Source organism: Lepisma saccharinum, chromosome 5 (assembly GCF_977018435.1).
Source record: "Lepisma saccharinum chromosome 5, izLepSacc3.1, whole genome shotgun sequence".
In the NCBI taxonomy this organism is placed as follows: Eukaryota; Metazoa; Arthropoda; class Insecta; order Zygentoma; family Lepismatidae; genus Lepisma; species Lepisma saccharinum.
The window spans coordinates 77,469,785-77,491,479 of NC_139233.1; the positions used below are offsets into that span (position 1 = coordinate 77,469,785).

A 21,695-nucleotide genomic window follows, 5' to 3' on the forward strand; every position below is an offset into this window, starting at 1 on the left:
CCAAAGCAGCATCTTCCTATTGAAGGCTTGCTCAGAATTCTAACAACTATTGTGAGTCATGTACTCTTGCCAGAACTGTCCTCTGCTGTACCTGTGTGTTCGGATTTTGTCGTACGAGTGCATAGTTTCTCTTGAAGATCAAGGTATTGATACATATTTTTTACTACAAAAATGTTGATTTCTCCAGAAACATTACACAAATGATTCTCAACACGATTAGGGTTGGTCTACTCACTATGGCCTTCATAGTCGAATATTAAAGTAATTTAAAGATTACCAAAGTCTCGATCAAGACCAAGACTTATGCCAATCTCTGTGGCCAAGTGGTCAACACTACGAACCCTGGTTAAGGCATGGATGTATCATTGTGTTTGTCTCATCATGAAGTTCATCAGTTCACCATTCATCCTCATCATTGCATTTAACTCAAGATAACTGAAACTGAAACAGAGAGTATTCAAACTAAGTGTTGGTCTCATCTCTATGGAGGTCCGTCTCGTTCTTGCTGTTACAATTCATGTGGGAAGTGCATAATAGCATGCGTTTCCTAGATCTTTGTATTGTCAGGGTATGAACAATGTGCCTGGTATGCATTTTCATGATTTTGTGATTGTTGTATTTCATGTGTCTGGCAAGTCCAGTGGTGCGCTGGCCTTTATTTTCCCCATCTGCTGCTGACGGGTCTGTCAACATAATGTGCCTTACACTCACACTCTGAAAAAAAGGGGGAATATAATCAAAATGTCCATCAGCTATTCATTGATTTCAAAAAAGCATATGATTCAGTCAAAAGAGATAAATTATATAATATATTAGTAGAGTTTGGAATACCTAAGAAGCTTGTTAGTATGATAAAAATATGCACCAGTGAAACAGAAAGTAAAATTCGTGTGGGTAATAATATGTCTGACAAATTTATAATTCATGATGGGTTAAAACAAGGAGATGCAATATCTCCATTGCTCTTTAATTTTACCTTAGAATATGCTGTTAAGAAGAAACTAAAGAAGGACTAAAATTAAATGGTGTGACTCAGTTGTTAGCATATGCAGATGATGTAGACTTACTGGGGGATGATGTGAATACAATTAAGAATAATGGTAAAATATTTTTCAAAACTGCTAAAGAGATAGGTTTGGAAGTTAACAAAGAGAAAACTAAATATATGCTTACAGGCCGAAACCAAGTGTTAGGTAATAATCAAAATCTAATTATTGATAACAACTTGTTTCAACCAGTTTCCAAATTCAAATACTTAGGAGTAATATTAACAAATGAAAATTATATTAAAGAGGAAATAAAAAGTAGGCTTAATTCAGGAAATGCATGTTACTTCTCTCTTCATAAACTTTTGTCTTCTCGTTTAATATCTAAGAAACTAAAAGTTAAAATATACAAAACAGTAATTTTGCCTGTAGTATTATATGGGTGTGAAACTTGGTCCCTTACATTAAAAGAGGAACATAAATTGAGAGTATTTGAAAATAAGATCCTTAGGAAAATATTTGGACCTAAAAGGGATGAGGAGACAGGTGAGTGGAGAAGGTTACATAATTTAGAACTACATAATTTGTATTCATGTCCAGATATTATTAGAATAATTAAATCAAGAAGACTTAGGTGGGCAGGCCATGTGGCACGAATGGGAGAGGAAAGAGGAGTTTACAGGATTCTTGTTGGGAAACCAGATGGTAAGAGACCTGTAGGAAGGCCAAGACGAAGATGGAGGGACAAGTATATCGATCTTGCTCAAGATAGGGACAGATGGAAGGCCTGTGTTGCTGCAGCCATGAACCTTCGGGTTTAAGAAGGCTAGAGAGTTAGTTAGTTAGTTAGTTAGTTACTCACACTCTGCATCATATACACCTGCGATCAAGGGTGGAGGGAGTATTGTTTGTGTTTGATAAATTTGGTGGCTAATTTGGCAGTTGATTTGTGAGATACATAATGTCATAAGGATGGTGGGTTTTAGTTAGGTGGTTGGATGTGGTAGTATGATAGGGGAAGGCAAACCACGTTTTCTTTATGCTGGATGTTGGTTGTGTCTGGCTGGGGTGTCTAGCATGCATTGCAGCCTTGCTACACCAAGTGGATAGTTGGAACTCAGCATGCCATGTTTTAGTCCTAATTCTGCAACAGTTACTATCTCTTCCCTTAGATCCTCCTCTTTGAGCAGTAAGAGAAGGCTTTTGTTTGGGAGCATGCTGGAGAAGGCACAAATGTATTGATTGCCTGCATCTATAGTGGAGCCCAAGTTAAGAGTTCAGTATGGGCTCTTATGCGATTTTACTTTTGAGATCACCACCCCTAAACAATAGTGTTTCTGTCAGAAACAAAAGTCGTTAACATTCGAAGAGAAAATAATAAATAAGCAAAAACCAGAGGAAATGTAAGGCTTTGATGGTCTACACCTTCTTTTGCAATTCGGACCATCAAAACAAGATGTTTTCCTTTCTTGTGTTTACCGCGATTTGGGGAGTTAAAACTAACAGCCGTCCAACGGTTGCCACTTGCTGCAAACACGTGTTGGGAAGAGGAAAGGAGGCGGGGAATCTTCAGGCAAAAGTTCGTGAATAGGTACCTGTTGGGGGTCAAGTGGTTTGTTTGCGTACGCGCTTTCTCATTTTGGGTATTTCTTGAAGGAATTTATTATTATAATTATTCTACAACAGCAAAATGGCAATGGGTGGTACTATTAAGCATAAAAGTGTCCAGAGTCTTACAAGTAAAGAGAGACAAATTGTAATAAATATAAATATACTTAAAGCAGAAAAATCCTGGTAAAAGTGTTAGTTGGACTTCAAGCGAAAATGTGGAAATGACTGGAATTTCATTCAAAACTGTTTACAAAATTAATAGCGAAGCGATTAAAGGTTCTCTTGCAACACCAAACGAGCAGAAAAACGTCAAGAAACAACAGTATGCAAAAATCCAACGACTTCGAATATAACTTTTATATGAGGCGATCTGCGGCGAAAAGTCCCAGGCACATTGTATATAATACATTGGCGGATTTTTCGGGAGGAGGTTCACTTGGCCCTCCCAAAATGATGATTAAGTATTATGAAAAGTATTGATAGCATCATATTAAAAGATTAAAAAAATGATCGAGCCGTTTTCCCTAGATAGTTAAAACAATGCCAGTCTCCTTCTTTCTGTAATTATCCTTCATATGAGTACAAATACAATAGAACTCCTTGTATTTCACACCTCTACTAATAATTGATTGATTGAGTTTTAAGTCCACTTTTAGGTACAGATAGGTTAATTGGGACTGGACCTACAGTTTTATGTGAGATACGAACTACTATGTGCCTCCAGCAGGTATCAAACCCTGGATCCCTTGATTATAATGCGATGACGGAAATTCTGATAATGCTATATCCTTATAATCAAAGGGCCCTGGGTTCGTTTCATGACGGAGGTACATTCTAGAATGGATTATACATTGAAGGTTCAGTCCCGATTAAGTTCATCTGACCACAAATTAGACCTAGAACAAACCCTTGTAATTGTATTGATGTGAACGACGTAACGTGTCCAATGTGCGTATGTGCTGGTCATAACTCCCCCTTGGATAAGTATTCCTAAAAGAAGAGGGTCAACGGCAGGAGAAGATGGCATATGAGGACCGTCTACTAAATAATATACGTACTACCCCCCCCCCCCCACCCTTCTTCGAAAACACTGGGCACAACACTGATATAAGGGCACTTTTTGATGTGTCGAATAAGTTGCAAATCTGTACATTATATTTCCAATATTAAGTAATGCTCTGCACTTCCCAGAAAAAAATCTAGACCCGCCTATGACTGTCGAGCTGATACTGTGCAAAACGAATGGAGGGACAAAACAATAAAGACACCACAAGACTTTCTGTGCGGCCTTAGGAGTGGTTTTCGAGCACCTACAGGTTGGGGGGAGAGATTTTCTTTGGTGCATGCCGGTAATGAACACGGTTTTGTCTCAAACGAGACAGTGTGCCGATAATTGTGAAACAGGCCTCCCGGGTGGCACAGTGGTAACATCCTGGTTTGATACCTGGTGTTGGCATATAGTGGCTCAGATACCAGTTTAAACTGTAGGTCCAGTCCCGATTAGCCTTTCTGTGCAAAAAGTGGACTTAAAAGAAAAAACACGGCCAACTTACACGATGAAATGGACAGCAAGACGTATGACAAGTATATTCGGGAACAGTTATTTGCAAATCTCCCTCCATGGACCGTCATTACTCTGTACCACAGCTGCATGAAAGAACAGCTTCCCATCAAATCATGGCAAAAGGATTTTTATTCTTGTATTGAACAGTAGTATCAACCAAGCTGGCAAATGGGAGACAAAAGAATAGTTTTCTTAGCAACGAGTTTATCAAGAAAACATTTATTTATGTAGTCATATGGCGTTTGCGCATTATGTAAATAAACTCGTCTCAACTGTGACAGTGTTGTGTCTGTACATTCGTAAAGTACTGCCTCATAGCAATTTAAGCAGGCCTATAGGACCTAAATGTTCCACTGTGTGTACCTACAGGTTCGTATGCATTAAACAAGACAGTTTAATGTGCATAACTGCAAGAAGAAGAATTGCTGTACCCTGTGGTTATGAATGTTTGTGTAAGAAGACTGTTACATTGATGTCATTATGCAGGTATTAAATAAACACAATAATCGTGTTCTTTAACAGTAGCACGTAAAGTATTTTTAAAATAAGACTATTAGTTTTCATCACTAAAATTGTAAATATATAACATGGTCATGTTTTTTACTGGAGGAAGGTAGAAAGTAGGAGGACCACAGTAGAAAGATGGGGGCAGGGTGGAAAGTCAGGGAGCCTCCAAAAATCCATCTTGCCTGGGTGAAAATTTTATCTTGAGCTGCCTCTGTCTACAGCACTAGGGAACAGCCATTTTGTATCCTGTTAGCGAATATGTGTTCTTAACTAATTTCGGCATGCTGATTTTGGATTTGCCACTAATTTTTCTCCATGATGTACCATTTTCGAGATGCGTGTGACATTATATATGGTATAACATGGGTAATTTATACACCACTGAATTCCGCTTTTCTTGTAATCTGGCAACACTGCAAACTGTTCGCGTGCAAAATCATCACGTATTCCTTCAACTGTCTCTTATGTGTATGTAGGTATGTGAGGTTTATTGTAATGCTGTTTGCTACAATAAAGGATATTACTATATACCATAATAAATAAACATGCAGTTTACAGCGTTTGATTTATGCAGTGATAAACTATGCCAACTGAAAGAACCCCTTAGCTGTGTATATCATCCTAACACATTCTGTTACATTTCTGACTAATGCAGTCCAAAATTATGTAAAAACATCACAGATTGTGCAAATATAGTGTACCGACTGTACTTTGGTTGTCGCTGGGAGATCAAGACCACCCACGAGCCTCACATAGTACATGTTGTAGTTGTGCTGTAACACTAAGACAATGGTTGAATGGTATTCATTCAATGTCTTTTGATGTGTCCATGATATGGCTTGACCAAGGGACCATGTGACAGATTGTTATTAATTGCCCAGACTGTAATGCATGGTTATTCCTCAAAGAATAAAAGCATATGCATATTCCGATGTGCACTCCGCAATGAAGTTGGTACCACATAGTGAGGGATTCCCAATTCCTAAATCACCATCCACCACAGTGGAATTGAACATTTCTCGTGACCAGGAATGTTCTTTTAAATAAAAAAGGCAGCGTTAGAAAAATATTACTTTCTTGCACGATAAATTTCAAATATTTTATTTCATCTTGAATTTAATTGAATAACATCACCAGATGAAGGCACAACTGGTACTGCACCCTAACAAGACCAATGTTGCCAGTATATTTCATAATTTTTTGTAATAATTTTTTTATGAATATGATATGATTAACCCCATAAATCGTCTGTAATGCATAAAATTACTCCCACATCCCCTCATGTGCCTTCATGGCACAGTGCTATATGAACGGCAAACTTTACCCTTTTTTAACTTTTATGTACAGAATGCATAAAAATTTATCACTTTTTTATCAAATTGATAAATACCCATTGAGACCATCGACACACATCGAAAACTATTGCAAGCGACTCCATATCTGTCTTTTATCCATGTCTTTATTTTCTTTGTGCAATATTTTTTTTACACCTTACAAGTTTTAATTTAATAATGAACGTTCATGCAGAGAATTATTTTTGTGATTAATGTTTAAAGAATATCTATATAGATAGAGCTAATAACTAATGCACGGTTCATGTGTCTATCGTTTTTTTGGACAAAAGTTAAGTAAGTTCAAAGTCTCGGTTGCATGATGTTTGGGACACCCTGTATATTTCGGAATTGTGACATGATACACAAATTTTGAGACTTTCTCTGAATTCCTTGCACTGAAATTAGTAAAGAACACTTTATTTCATCCAGGATACAGAAAAAAAAAGTTTAAATTTGTTCCGTAGTATAATGTGAACAAGAATAAAGCGATTAAAAAAAATAATATTAGTACTTACATTTGATGAAGCATCTTCCTTTGATGAACAATCCCCGAGTTCTGAATATTCTGCTTGAAGACCGTCACCTACAAATTGAAAAAATAGATATAAAATAGACACTTTCTCAAATTCAGTTTTCAAGCTCTAACACAATGGAGTTATATTGATAATGCTACTTAACTCTTAAATGCATAATGGGGAAGGAACTATGAGGTCCAGTAAGCTATAAAGAATGTAATATTTTATCATTATCAGTGATATTGCTACCTTGATGTTGAATGGCTTGAGTGCCTTGTATAGTCCATCTGATACTGTGTGGTGGGAATAAAGTCTGTTTGGGTTCTTGGTTTGGAGTATCTCTGCATTGCGGGTGTTGAAGCTGGGCTTCAGCTTTTGCTTTAACCTACATAATAATAAATAAAAGAAACGAGTTGGGAGGAAAAGGTAAAATTTGTTTTTTGTTTACAATCCTGGCAAAAATGCTGACTTCTTCATGATCTATTTTACTCCTAACTTTATTTTCATAACTTTTTCATTTGTTCAAGGTTAGCGAGAATCCAGTGATACAAAAGCTCATCTATACTGATAACTACTCTTGTATAGCTCCAATACAAAAAAGCCAACATCTAGTTTACAAAAATATATGCAATCGCCAATCAGATAGCTCTGGTGGGATTTATCTTAGAAAAATAAACCATACATTACATACAATTTGGGTTCGGGAGGTCCAAATTTTGATGTTGACCCAATTTCAATTGGGGAGTTAGTTGAAAAGAAGTAGAAAACGAAAAAACAGCAGTGATAAGACTTGATGTGTTTACATACTCCAGGAGAAGACACTTGGCAGATCTTGATACTAAATGGGCGACTGCAATATGGAGTTCAGTTTTTTCTTTTTTTGTGTATCAACTTTACTTTCATATTCATAAGAATAATACAACTAAGGGATTACCTAAATGACAGGCTATATTGTACCACTAAGGCTACAAATTTATAAATAGTAGCAAGTAAATACTACCTTCAAGGAATGCACACTATAAAATTTTACCTTTGCCAGAAGTGTAATTGATATACATTTAGTAATATCAATAACCAATAGAGTAATTCTTCTTGATATTCAAGTAAATTTTTAAGGTTCGCATAACCTCAGCTTGCAATTATTAAATAAAACACAAATCACTTGTAGTTTAACAGGTTCTTAAAAAAAACACACGTTTTGGACTCATCAGATCCTCTCTCAGGGTAGTTCAAATAAATCACATTGCAAGGATAAAAGCAGGATAAAAATGGAATAAAGGATAAAAGCCATAGGACACCAGCCATCTTGTGTAAAAGATTTATGTCATTATCTACCACCATGCAGCACTAGCCCTACTTTATAGATGTCTTCCTACTGGCAACTTCCCTTCCTTTCCCTATTCTTCTTACGTCATCAGGATCAGGTAAGCAGAACTCACAGTTGCAGTTAAAACTGATGGGAAAATTTGGAAATCAGGGGATTGATGATTTGTTCCTTTATTAGATTGATCCTTTTCTCCCCGATATCAGCATTGTATCTATTCCTTCTATGTGCACTGGTGTCACAAATTACTTTTGAACACTTTCCTATCTAATTCTATTTCTTGTACAGATCTGGGGTTTCCCTCCTTGATGTATTTTTCATCTCACTAAATCTCGGCAAAAATTCTGCCCCATTTCTGCTATGTAACTTTTTTAGCATAGGTTACATTTAATTTCATTTATGCCTGGGGAATTGTTTAAATGTTTATCTTTTAACAAATGACTTCCTATACTGCAGGTATCTCATCTGTTATTATCTTTTTAATGTGAATTCTTTGGACTACCCTGAGGTAGGATCTGATAACTGTCTGTTACCTTGCTTTTTAGAAAAAAAACAAAAAAACTGTTAAACCACACCTAAGTATGACTTGTGTTTTATTCAATAACTTCTTGTTGCACATTAGAAGATATTATCAGTAATACAGCTATTTGTTGAGATGGAACTAAAGGAAATCGGTAAGGATGGAAAAGACTGGATTGATCTTGCCCAGAACAGGGACAGATGGAAGGCTTGTGTTGCTGCAGTCATAAACCTTCAGGTTTAGGAAGGCAAGAGAGTTAGTTAGTTTCTGTTATTTCATTACAAGTTAAACAAGCATAAAAGTATTAAGTAGCAATGTTTCAGCTTTAAAAAAAAAAACTTTCATTTTACAACTACATGCTTTCTGCACAGGTTAGTAATGCATAAGTTGTTATAATTGCTTTAACATTTTTTTAAAAAATGGTGAACACTTAATATTTCACAAAAAATATTTTAACACAAGAGTAAGAGAGAAAAGATCACACCGAAAACAAAACAAAAGCAAATAGCACAAACCTGGATCTGCATTTGGATTTTCTGTAACATGAATGGCAAGGATTTGTGCAGTGTAGAGAACAGCTTGAAGATCAGCTCCAGAAAATCCATGTGATTTCTCAGCAATTTCTTCAAGATCACAATCAACAGAAAGTTTCAGTTTCTGGCTCAAAGCATTCAGTATGGAAAGACGGTCATCCTGGGGAGAAAAGCAATTTTGTTGAAATTCTGTACATACATACCTTACACTTTTGACACACATTTTAATTGCATAAATACTAAGTGCTCATTTTATTTTATGGTTATGGGCTGAGTATAAGAAACCTGCTTTTTCACTTCATCATTATATTAAATGAGGGTTACTACTCAATGACCAATATAGCATTAAAGTATAAATGCAGGTCTGAAGGCAAATTTTCTAAAATTTCAATTTCAAGGGCAAAAATTAAATGATGTACAAAGACGTTTTTCCTAATTTGATACTACTTGGCACCTAAATATCACCACTGTAAAGTTTTAGTTGTGTATCCAAGATCTCTAATGCAATATTGTTGTCAAGTTGACAAAATAAAGATTTTGTGGAGTTCCTTCCCACTGCCAACATAAATACAGTGAAACCTTAATATTACTTTCCTGGTTTTATATTTTCCCCCATTTTAAGTTTTTCCACCTTGGTCCCTCGAAAAACATAAAATCAAGGTTCCACTTTGTAGTGCTGCCTCCTGGAAGAAGAAGCAAGCAACTATTGCTAGACAATAATCTGTGCAAACAAGATGGAATGGGGAACGTAGTTTTGTTTAATGTAAAGTGTTATGTTGTTTGTGAGTTTGTTTAATAAATGCAGTTAATCTTGTTACAATCTTGTACAACATTATGGTGCAGTCAGTATGAAAGAACATCTCACTTCAACAAACTGTTGTAACAATCATAAACGTGTCGGTTTGACACAATTTGGTATAGCACGGTAAGCATAAACCATTTAAGTCTTATAAAAAATAGTGTGATGTAAATATCTATAGCAAGATTCCTTCTAAAGTGGAAGAAAGTCATAATCATGAAACGTACAAGGGCTTTGTCATGTTCATAGATACATTTTGATCCGATGCAGATCAAGTATAATTATAAGTGGAAACTCACTTTCCATAGTTATTAGGCTCCACGTTTTGGATTTACAGTCATAAATATGTACACAAGCATGACATTTACTGCTTTCGGTGAAGAGTCAGAAGACATTGAAGATTATCTCTTACGTTTCGAACAGTTGTGCATTATTCAAAAGTTCAGCAATGATCAGAGAGTTCCTATACACATCGCTTTTATAGGTGCAAAGGCATTTAAAGTCTTGAAAAATGTAGTCGCAACAAACTTTGTACAGAATCTGTCATCTTCTCGTCCAAAGGAGAGTCTTTTGTCACACTACAAACCTGTAACTAATAAGTTTGTTGAACGATTTAAGTTTCAACATTGTGTACAAGGGAAGATGAAACAGTTTCTGATTATTTCATTAGACTAAAGCAACAAGCCATAAAATGTAACTATGGCAATTATCTGGACAAAGCTTTGGTTGAACAGATAGTATTAGGCATTCGATCTGATGTTACTAGAAGAAAGTTGTTTTCAGTACAATCACTGAACTTTCAACGATGTCAAGAACTGACATTACAAAACGAAATGTTGGAGAAAGAAACCCGATTGTTAATTCAGTCAGAAAATGTGAAGCCAGAGTCAACAGTTTCACACACCTCTACACAATTTCCAAGAAGAACAGTGCAAGAGGACAAACATACAAAACGACAGTGCTTATGGTTCATCTGCTCCAACGATTCATGGAATGAAATATACTACTTACATCTGTCTTAACTGTACAGACATGATTCTAAAGACAACTGTCCAGCCAAGGATTCTGTTTGTGCATTCTGTAGGAAACGTGGTCACTGGCAAAAGCGGTGTAGGAAGAGAGGGAATTTAATCTGAAACCCAACAGTAATAATAACGTAGGGCAAACTACTGAACGCACAAATTTGCAGATGTCAACATCTCAAACTTCCCTTGACGAGCAAACAGCATGGTTACGTAGTGTCGTGTCATACAGTTGTGATTCACACATCATTGGGTCACCTACATCACATTACCCTTTATCAAAGAATCCAATGTTAAAGGATTTACTTTTACTTTGCAAGTTTATGCAGTGTGAACTTGACACTGGAACTGCTGTGACTCTATTCCAAGCAGATTCACTCAGGAATTGGCCAACGACACATATTAACCATTCCTCTATAAAAATATATGGCATAGGGAAACAGGCTCTATCAGTGCAAGCACAAGCTGAACTGGAACTTACACACTCTGGATCGACTTGCTCACTTCCTGTGATTTTGTGCAAGGAACATCTAAATTATCCACTCATAGGTCGTTCCTGGTAAGATATCGTTACTCCGGATTGGAGAACGCTACTGTTACGCTCAGAGTTGGCAAGTTCTATGGTAGTGATATCCACAGAGATTGAGCAACTTCAACACTTGCAGTCGAATTCTGATCAAGGTAGATGTATCGAAGCCAATGTCGAACACCATACACGTGCTGTTAAGTGAAGATGCTGCACTACATCAGATACACTTAGCAGATTATCTTTTAACAAGGAAAGATCAGTTGATGAGGAAACTTGTCAATCCTCAAGTCCGAAGGTCATGAAAGGTCCAGGTAATAGGTGGCCGGAAGCTAGATCTGTAGGACAAAGACTTCACGGGGACTATTTCTTCTTGGCTGGGAGGAAGTTCCTGTTACTTCTGGATGCTTACAGTCACTGGATAGATGTCTGGCCAGTATTGTCGTTAGATACACCGGAGACCATACGCTGGATTCTTCAGTCATGCTCTACTCTCGGAATTCCACAGACAATAGTTTCTGACAATGGTCTAACATTCAGCAGCCTCATGTTCCGTTCCTTTTGCCATCAGTTCGGGATAACACAGCGTAACACAGTCCTAGCAACGAGCTTGGAGAGAGGTACGTACGGATGGTGATGACTGGCATGTTGAAGGTGTTGCATTAACATCCACATCTATCTGACTTCTTTACAATTCAATACAAAGTTAGCAGAGTACCTGCTGTTTTTGAGGAATTCCCGGTTGGGAGAGGAACATTGTCTTCCTACGCATGGACCCCTAAAAATAACTAAATAATTACAAATGACAAAGCCACGGTAATGATTATTTTAATTCTTTTGTATTATTGAAGTGTTAAAATATATATTTTATTTTATATTGTTAATCCTTTTAAGATTTAATAGTTCTTCATGAATAGTGGTTCAAGTTTCTATTATTTTTGGTTGTTTTTTTGTTTTTGTTGATAGTGTGAGTTGGTAAGCCTCAGTCCTCACCTTCAGTCCAAGAACATGGTGGAACTGTGACACGTCCTTTCCCATTGCACTAATATTTATTGTTATTAATTACCTTTTCTCTTGGACAAATGTTTATTGTTCTTTAATCTTAATTTCTGTAATTTACCTATCACTGATAATGTCAGGATAGTGACTGACCTGTATATACTTATCTTGTTAAGAGCTGCTACTATGGAAATTATGATTGTGTTTTGTCTTGTTTTTGGAGTTCGGGCTTAGAGTTTTTTGAATAGAGTGATCAAGTGGAAAGTTACTAACATAATGTCTAATGCCAATAATATTAGTAGATATCATGGAGGCGACATAAGCAGTGAATGGATAACAGCATTTTATCAAACCCTAATACCAGACTCCAGCGACTGTGATTTTAATGCCATATTAAATTCAATAAATGAATCGACACCATCAACATTCGAATGTCCATATACCAGTGCAGAATTAAGAAAAGTTATAAGTGAAAGGAAACCTTCGTCGTCACCAGGAATGGATGGCATATCATATGAATGTATACAAAACTTACTGCAACTGGGGATAGATAAATTATTATAACTTTATAACGTGATATGGAATAGTGGACAAATTTTGTATAGTTGTTTTTCTGGATCTTTCTAGTGTATATGATGCAGTCCTTATAGATTTGCTTGTTAAAAAACTAAAAAATCTCAATCTTCCTAAGCAATTTATTAAAAGTATAGTTGGAATATTACTACAGAGAAAAAATTATGTTCATTACGGTCATCAACTTCACTTTTGAATCCTTGCACAACTAGTCAAGGACTTCCGCAAGGTGTGGTGTTAAGTCGAACATTATTAAATTTGTATACTTACGATCTTGTTATATACAAAAGCAGCAAGAACCTATCTGATGGTATAGAGAAAACACAACTGGCTTTAAACGAATTATGCACATGATGTGATAACAATGGCATACACATTAACGTAGAAAAATCATCTGTAATTGTGTTCCATAGAAGAAGATTACAAACTCCAGTTGTGTCAGACATTAATGGATCACACATAAACTAGGACACACAAATTTCTTGGCATTATGTTGAATGATAAATTGAAATGGAAAGCCCAAGTAGAACACATGGAAGAAAAGGCGCTTAAGCTGTTTAACATTATAAAATGTCTCACAGTCAAGAAAAAGTGGGGAGCAGATCCTAGACTACTCCACATTGTTCACAAGCAAATGCTAAACTCAAGATTAGAATATGGCTCTTTCTTGATTAACAATAATCTAAATTGGGCATTTGGGAAAATATCTTCAATACAATATCATAGTTTATGTAGAATCTTTGGTCTAGAAAGGAACACTGAAACAGGCTACGTTTGTTGAAGTACGAGAACCACCATTTTATCTACGGGCACAATATATTGCAAGAAAATTCCTAATGAAAAAGAGATGTCTTCCATATCCAGTCCGAGAATACCAAAATTATCACTTTTACAAGCCTTAACGTCATCAAACCGTACAGCTAAATATAAATTAAATCTTCCAATCTTATTTCAAGCATACAAGTCGATTAAGGATTTCATACCGAAAGTTATTAGATTTTCAACGTCTGCGTGCTTTACGACAGACTATTTTAAATTAGCATGGAGTATGCACGCTCCGTAGTGCATGAAGATTTTTATATACATACAGACGCATCAAAGTCTGCAGCTGGTAACACTGGAGCTGCAATATATTTCAATAATCTAATGGAATACAAAATCTACCCATTACCAGCAGAATTTTCAATATTCACAGCGGAAGCGTTTGCTATTCGTCAATCATTGTTGTGTATATATAGGAGAAAAACCTCAAGAGAGTAGTGATCAACACTGATTCAGCGTCAGTCTTACACTCCCTGGGGTTGATAACAGCTGATTACTATGTAGACTCGTACATTGTTAACATAAAAATTTTGTATCATAAACTAACCAACTCAGGTTACAAGATTTCATTTGTCTGGACTCCTGGGCATACATCCATAGAAGGAAACCACATAGCAGACGCATTAGCCACGTACGCAGCTGAAGAATCAAGTCACCGATCGCTTCGGATTAAATTTTCTGCAAAAGCACTAGAGTCGCATGCTAAAACAGAATTGTTGAAAAGTTGGCAGACACAATGGACAATTACAGGGAAGACTAATGGGAAAAAATATTATTCAATTCAACCAATTATACCTAAAGAACCTTGGTATCAAGGCATTAACCTTTCAAGAAACTCTTTAACAAGTCTTCTTAGATGTCGGCTAAATTACACCCTAGACCCTAAAGACCTGTACACTAGGAAGATTGTGCAATCCCCAATCTGTCAGTGTGGTGCAACTGAAGGAACACCTGATCATATTATATTTGAATGTCGTCTTAATGTAACTACGCATGATTATTTTTTAAGAGATCTAAAAGAAGCAGGATATAATGATGCATACGCCTTATCAACACTTTTGAGGAACCCAACTAAGAAAATAATATATGTACTTACCAACTATATTGTGAGAGAAAATATTGTATTATAAAATTATGAAATGTAAAACAAATGTAACTGATGCATAGCTGAAAAGCTACAACCAAATATACATTTATATACAAAAACAAGAAGAAGAAGTTGAATTATAAGAAGTTTAATTTCTTGGAGTGAAATGGATTTTTATGTTAGTATTTAGTTTGCTAAGAAGAAAAATATATACTTTTTCTCTTAGTGAAAACTTGACTTTGATTTGGTTTGGCCTGAGGCATCATGTGAATGTTTTCGAGTCTTCATGTGAACTTATTATTTGGTGTTTTAGTTAAACCGTGTTCTTGTGACTAAAAAAACGTGTCAAGATTTTGGCGCAACAACGTGGGGCCCGAAATATGTTGTTTTGTTCGTGTTTATTTTTGTGCTTTCGTGAAGTGTAATTGATTTGTGATTGTGATGGAAATTCTGTACTAGAAGAATATGGATAAGAAGATGTTGAGAAGTGCAAGTAAATCGTCGGCTGAGGAGAATGAATCTCCAGTGCAGTCAGTTCCAGTTACAGCAGACCTGCTTTCTTCATTACGGATTATGTTGGAGGAAAGTACAAGGGCTCTGGAAACAAAGATGCAAGAAAACTCCAGTCCTCTGGATTCTCTGGAATCAAGAATTCAGGAAACCATTACAGAAAATTCCAGCAATCTGGAAACAAAGATGCAAGAAAACTCCAGTGGTCTTGAATCAAGAATTTGGGAAAACATTAGTGAAAACTCCAGAAGTTTGGAAGCTAAGATTCAGGAGAATGTAACCATGTTGGAACACAGTATGAACATAAGGTTAGAGAAAAGTGGTAGAAATGTGGTGGAAGTGGAACGGCAGTTAGAAGAAAAGTTTTCGCAGGGATATTCGAAGCTCACAGAATCTGCTTTGGATATGGGACAGAGACTGGAGAATTTGACAGCCAAAGTGGAAGAAAATCAACAGAAGATAAAAGAAAGCATTCAAACAGAGATTGTTAACTTACGTCAGACATGTGAAACAAACTCTCTACAAGTGGAATCAAACGTGCAAAAAGAAATTACCCTGTTGAGAGAAGAGGTTAAATAGTTGCAGGGAAACTTCCATAAGGAAATCACTGAAGAACAGAGCAGTTTCATGAAAGAATTGTTTGAAAATGTGAATCACCAGGTAACTGTTATCACAGATAAGTTAGAAGATACAGTTAACAAGAAAGTGAGAGAGAAATTAGCGGAGAATATAAATGAAACCGAGGGATACAGAAAAGCTGACGAAGAATGGAGGAAAACAGTTGAAACTAAACAAGACAAATTTTCCTCAGATGTTGGTCATATCTGTAGTGAAATTGTTCATATTTCTGCCCAGCTGAATAGGTTGCAGATACAGACAAACTCTAATCATCCTCAAATCCAAAGTGTAGATGAAGGTTCTGGAAGATTGACATTTTATCCCATCTGTTCAGGCGAAGCTTCAAACCAACAAAGAAAAACCGAAAGGAAAAAGAGGTATAAGAAGTGAACGAATCCAGCTCTTCAGATGGTGAATCAACTTCTCGCAGCAGAAGCAACAGAAAAGTTGTACATACTGGTGTAACTCCTAGGATGGCAGATATAAGTTCCATGAGAAAATTCGACTGCAATATTATCGCTACTTCAGCTGAAATATGTTTAAAGGAATTGAATACTAACCTTGAAATTCTACAGATTCCTCAACATTATAGGCTTGAAATCATTCCATGTTTGTTAACTGGAAAGGCCTATCACTGGTTTTATTCCCATAAGAACGATTTCCACACTTACTCTGATTTCTGCAGAGAGTTCAAGAAGCCTTTTGATTCAACAGAGGCGAAAGAGAGGGAATTGGCGTCTGTGAGGACTAGGCGGTACAATAAGCAGAATGATAATAATATGGAGGAATATATTTGGTCCGTGTACTCTGCCTATAGTAATCTAAGTAATCATTACACCGACCAAGAAGTAGTTAATCTAATTATCGGACAGCTACCTTGTAGAGTAAAGCAATTGTGCCTGGCTCATGCTCCGAACACTGTGGATCTCTTAGCAGATTTTGTTAAGAGATATGAGCAAACAGAGGAACAAGATGCTTCGCGGCCGACATGGAGACGAGAGAATGGCTCTCAACAAAACAGCAGAGATGTTCGAAGAACATTTAGAGTTCGTTTAGTTCAGCGGCAAAACAGCAGTAGCCAAGCTGAGAGTTCATACCCAAGAAATGGAAATAATTACCGTCAGCAGCATCAGTTTAGATCACAACAAGAATATCCGGCATCCAGAGGTAATTCTTACGAGAGACCATATCCTAACAACAGTTTTTCCTCGCCAAGACAACGCTTATCTCCACCGAGAGAGAGTAATAATTCTCCAAGGACTCAAATGATGAGCAGTGGCATGCAGACAGACTTTGTTGAACCATATCCCAGCGCTGAGCAAGTGCGTAGTGTGAACGTAACGAGGAACTTCTGTTGGGACAACGGATCTAATCTAGATCAGGTGCGGGATTTTACCCCTCGCCTAGCATAGAACTATTCTATATGTTAGGCAGTGTTGGATGAATCTGGTGGCAAGAAGAGACATATCCCAGTCTGGTGACGAAAAATGAAGCTGATACTTTTAATAAATCAGAATTTATGTGTAAATTAAGGCAGGCCTTTCATTATAAAAATTCAGTGAGCTAGAACTAGAATTCAGAACTTGAGTTGCTGGCAAGCGTAACTTAGTGCTGGAAAGTACTGAAAGCACCCTTCTGTAGTGGAAATCTTAACCTTAAGATTTACTGTTAGGTTATTTGTTTCTGTGAAGGTATAAAACTGAGATCAGTCTTATACGTAGTATTATATTTAATGGTGGATTGAGTGTCGATTGAAAAGGAGCTAGAAGAGGATAATTCCGTAGACACGCAGATAAACGTCCGGAAATTTAGAGCTAGCCATGACAAGTGAACACATTCACCAGACCAGAAGATATGAAAGGAGATTGATTCTAGTAAATTACTGAAAATGGGAACGAAGAACCAATTTAAGTTGAAATCTTCACGATCAATAGGAAGGTGTCTTTGGAAAGGCCTGGCACGTTTTAAATGAGTTGGTGGTTGCAATATGTTATACAATGAGAGCATATTGGAATAGCCTGCTGAATCTTTATTTGATCTGGTTTTCTTATTTGTATGAAGTGTCATCGTTTATTGTAAATTCTGTATCAGAAGTCCAATCCCATTGAATCCTTCTTCAAGCATCCAGTTTTATACTAGAACCTGCAAACTATAAACTGTTATTCAAAGATTGAAAACAAAATCTCCTAGACTGGTAGAAGTTTTTAAGTTCGTCGTCGATTTTGTTTTTTTCTTTGGAGGGGGCAATTGACACGTCCTTTCCCATTTCACTAATATTTATTGTTATTAATTACCTTTTCTCTTGTACAAATGTTTATTGTTCTTTAATCTTAATTTCTGTAATATACCTATCACTGATAATGTCAGGATAGTGACTGACATGTATATTCTTATCTTGTTAAGAGCTATTACCATGGAAATTATGATTGTGTTTTGTCTTGTTTTTGAAGTTCGGGCTTGGAGTTTTTTTGAATAGAGTGACCAAGTTGAATTATAGAAGTTTAATTTCTTGGAGTGAAATGGATTTTATGTTACGCACATACGTATTTAGTTTGCTAAGAAGAAAAAAATATACTTTTTCTCTTAGTGAAAACTTGACTTTGATTTGGTTTGGCCTGAGAGGCATCACGTGAATGCTTTCGAGTCTTCACGTGAACTTATTATTTGGTGTTTTAGTTAAACCGTGTTCTTGTGACTAAAAGAACGTGTCAACTGTATACATGATGATCATACTAGAGATGCCGAGAGGACAGAAGGTCCTCCTTTCTTGAAACCTAGGAGCAACCACAGCAAACCATACAGGACATTTTCACCTACCGAAACATATGGGTTCAATCACCGAAGCACTTGTCACCTAACTTCAAGGAGGCAGATATTGTAGAAAGGTTGGGTGGAACTCACCTTTACAAAGTGTGCATTGTCGATGGAACTCAACGAGTGGTACATTCACGTTGGATACGTCGCAGGACACACAGACAAACAACAAAACAGTCCAGAAACCTGGAATGATGATTGTCCACCTAGACCAGAAGGTGCTGCAAGGGATCGAAATTTGGAATCCAAAACTACCCCACCCCAATCAGACGTTGGTGACAATCAACTCCACGATGCTGACGCTACTCCACAACCAAGATCCACATCGACTGCTCATGTGCCTCGAAGATCGACCGGGGTTAAGATACAGATACGGTTAACATTGCTAATTATTATTTTTTTTTTTTTTGTAACTCTGGGAGGGATGTAGTGCTGCCTCCTAGAAGAAGAAGCAAGTGACTGTTGCTAGACAATAATCTGTGCAAACAAGATGGAATGGGGAACGTAGTTTTGTTTAATGTAAAGTGTTACGTTATTTGTGAGTTTGTTTAATAAATGCAGTTAATCTTGTTAACGCATGTGTTTGCATAGCACAACACACTTCACTAATAAATCTTTGGAATATTACTTGCATCTTATGTCTGACTACATCAAAAAGATTTGATTAGTAGATGACAGGATTTCTCATGTTTGTAAAAGAAAATTCACACAGATTGCATGCATAATTTCTGGACAATTCCAAGAATTCAAAGAATTCTCTGTGAGTGGACATTCTGCAAATTATTACTGATGATGATCATTGTTTTCCTTGTCCAAAAAAATTACACTTCTGCACTGATATAGATGTTAGTAGTTCTCTACTTATGGTGAGGTGTAAGAAATTATGTTGATTTTTTTTCTTTCAGAGTTCCTTTTACAATTCTAGCACTGCACAAATGTTAGCTTTGCATTAATGACTTCCATTTACGGACCCCGACGCCTAACAGCACGAAGGGGAAGAAGAAGAAGAATTTACAAATTTTCAGATTTTGCATTACAACAAACTCTCCTGAAGCCTACTTACCTTATTTGGCAGAGGACAATATAAAGCTTTATCCAAACGGCCTGGACGCAGAAGTGCTGGATCAAGCAAATCAGGTCTGCTAGTGGCAGTCATCACCCACACACCAACAAGAGATTCAACTCCATCAAGCTGGGTTAAGAACTGATTCACTACACGATCTGTCACTCCTGTATTATCATGCCCACGCCTGGAAAAAAGAAAATTAAGGATAAATTCAATAATTACAATAGTTCCTTGGGTGTAAGAAGAAAAACTGTGTTGAAACATGAACAGTGAATTGAAGAGCTCTGGTGTAAAACATGGTAAGTGACATTCTGGTCATTTCTGAGTTCATTAAGAAAAAAGGTTATTAGAAACTATACTGTACAGAGTGATCACAAAGTCCCATTACCCCCTATGTATTACATAGATGTTAGTGAGCACAAAGTCCCATTACCCCCTATGTATTACATAGATGTTAATGAATTGTTGTTTCTTATTGTTGTTCGACGTGCATTTACTGCCATCACGCCAGCAATGTTGAGGAGAATTTCCCATCGTACATGGCGGAGAATCATACTCTGTTCTGAAAACGATGGTGTACTCACAGACACTCTGGACTAAATCATAACGAATAGTCACACTACCTCCGAGTTGTTCTCTGCCATGATCTCACATTAATACAATACGACCATCTATGACGATTTGGACACGCAATAGGGGGTAATGGGACTTTGTGATCACTCTGTAGATAAATTGTTTTCGTGTTGTGTTTACCAATTTCAGAAGGCTTCAGTGAGTCCAATGCAAATTGTATGACATGGCAATTTTACTGGAAAATTGAAGGATGGCACATTTTACTTTGTAACTCAAAAATAACCAAAACGTCACTTACCATGTTTCACATCCGAGCCCTTCAATTATCAATCTAATAGGAAAGGGGGCCATAAATTTGCATTGCAAAACTTTTAGGTGGTGTCACATTTTAATTTCAATAAAACTCCATGCTTATTGTTGACTGGCATGAAACAAGGAAATTACAAAAAATGTACCTAGGTACAGAGGTAGAAAATACAGGGCAGATGGTCACCATGATGTCTGAAAATTTTCAACTGCTGCCTGAATTTTCAAATTCAGTTCTAAAAAAAACTATTCTTTCTAAATATTTCAAATTTGCTTATGGAAATTTCCATTACCCTTTTTCTTTAAAAAAAATAATAATGAGTACAGTATGTGTTTTCTGTAGTACATGTATAATTAAATCACAATAACAAACATACCATTAAAAATGTTTGCACTGTGGCTAGCTGAATTTTAAAATCTGTAGTTATATGGTATAGTCGGCCACATATTGGAATATATTACATAGTTATTCATGCTGTTACCAGTTGAGTCTTCTTTCAGAAGGCTACTCCAGTGCAAGAATTAATTACTTTTAATCCAATCCAATTAATACATTAATGTTTTAAGGTCACATTTCAAAATGTGTAGCTTTGGCCTTCTTAGTGTGTATTTAAAAAAAAAAAATATTAAAGAGAGTTGGCTCCTGAAAAAAAAGGGGGGGAGGCCAGCATCTAAATTATTTTTAGTTTTGTCTACGCCTGCCTATATATTGTAGCGTGACGTCGGGTAATACCAGCTTGTAATGAGTGTTCCATTTTGTCACAATGCCTGCTGCTGGGGACCTTAGCTTTGTCTCATGATCAAACATACACATTTTGTCAGCAATATGCACATTATATCAAGTAACAACCAAGATCTGGATATTGTTATTATTTCCATATTTCATGCATGTCAGAACTAAGTGTTTTATTGAAAATAAAATGTTTCGAATGTCTGTTAAATTAGGCTTACCTATTTAACGTGTTTGTAACATTTAACTGTATCACTTATTTAACATGTTGATAATATTAGCAGCAACTACATTTGAGCACAGTACATTTAGAAATGTGAGGGAATTAGAAACAGAAGGAACAAGCTACTAGCTAG

The 21,695-nt window shown here is 36.5% G+C and overlaps 1 protein-coding gene across 1 annotated transcript in view; it reads right to left on the reverse strand.

Annotated features, from left to right (window-relative positions):
- The window catches only part of LOC145988087 (peroxisomal ATPase PEX1-like), a 134,999-nt gene that overhangs the window by 77,751 nt on the left and 35,553 nt on the right, over window positions 1-21,695 (reverse strand). The window contains exons 7-9 of the mRNA XM_083122921.1: window positions 19,728-19,914; window positions 8,877-9,054; window positions 6,518-6,585 (exon numbers count right to left, since the gene is read on the reverse strand). Coding sequence (XP_082979047.1) covers window positions 6,518-6,585; window positions 8,877-9,054; window positions 19,728-19,914 — 433 coding nt within the window. The remainder of the gene's footprint in view (window positions 1-6,517; window positions 6,586-8,876; window positions 9,055-19,727; window positions 19,915-21,695) is intronic.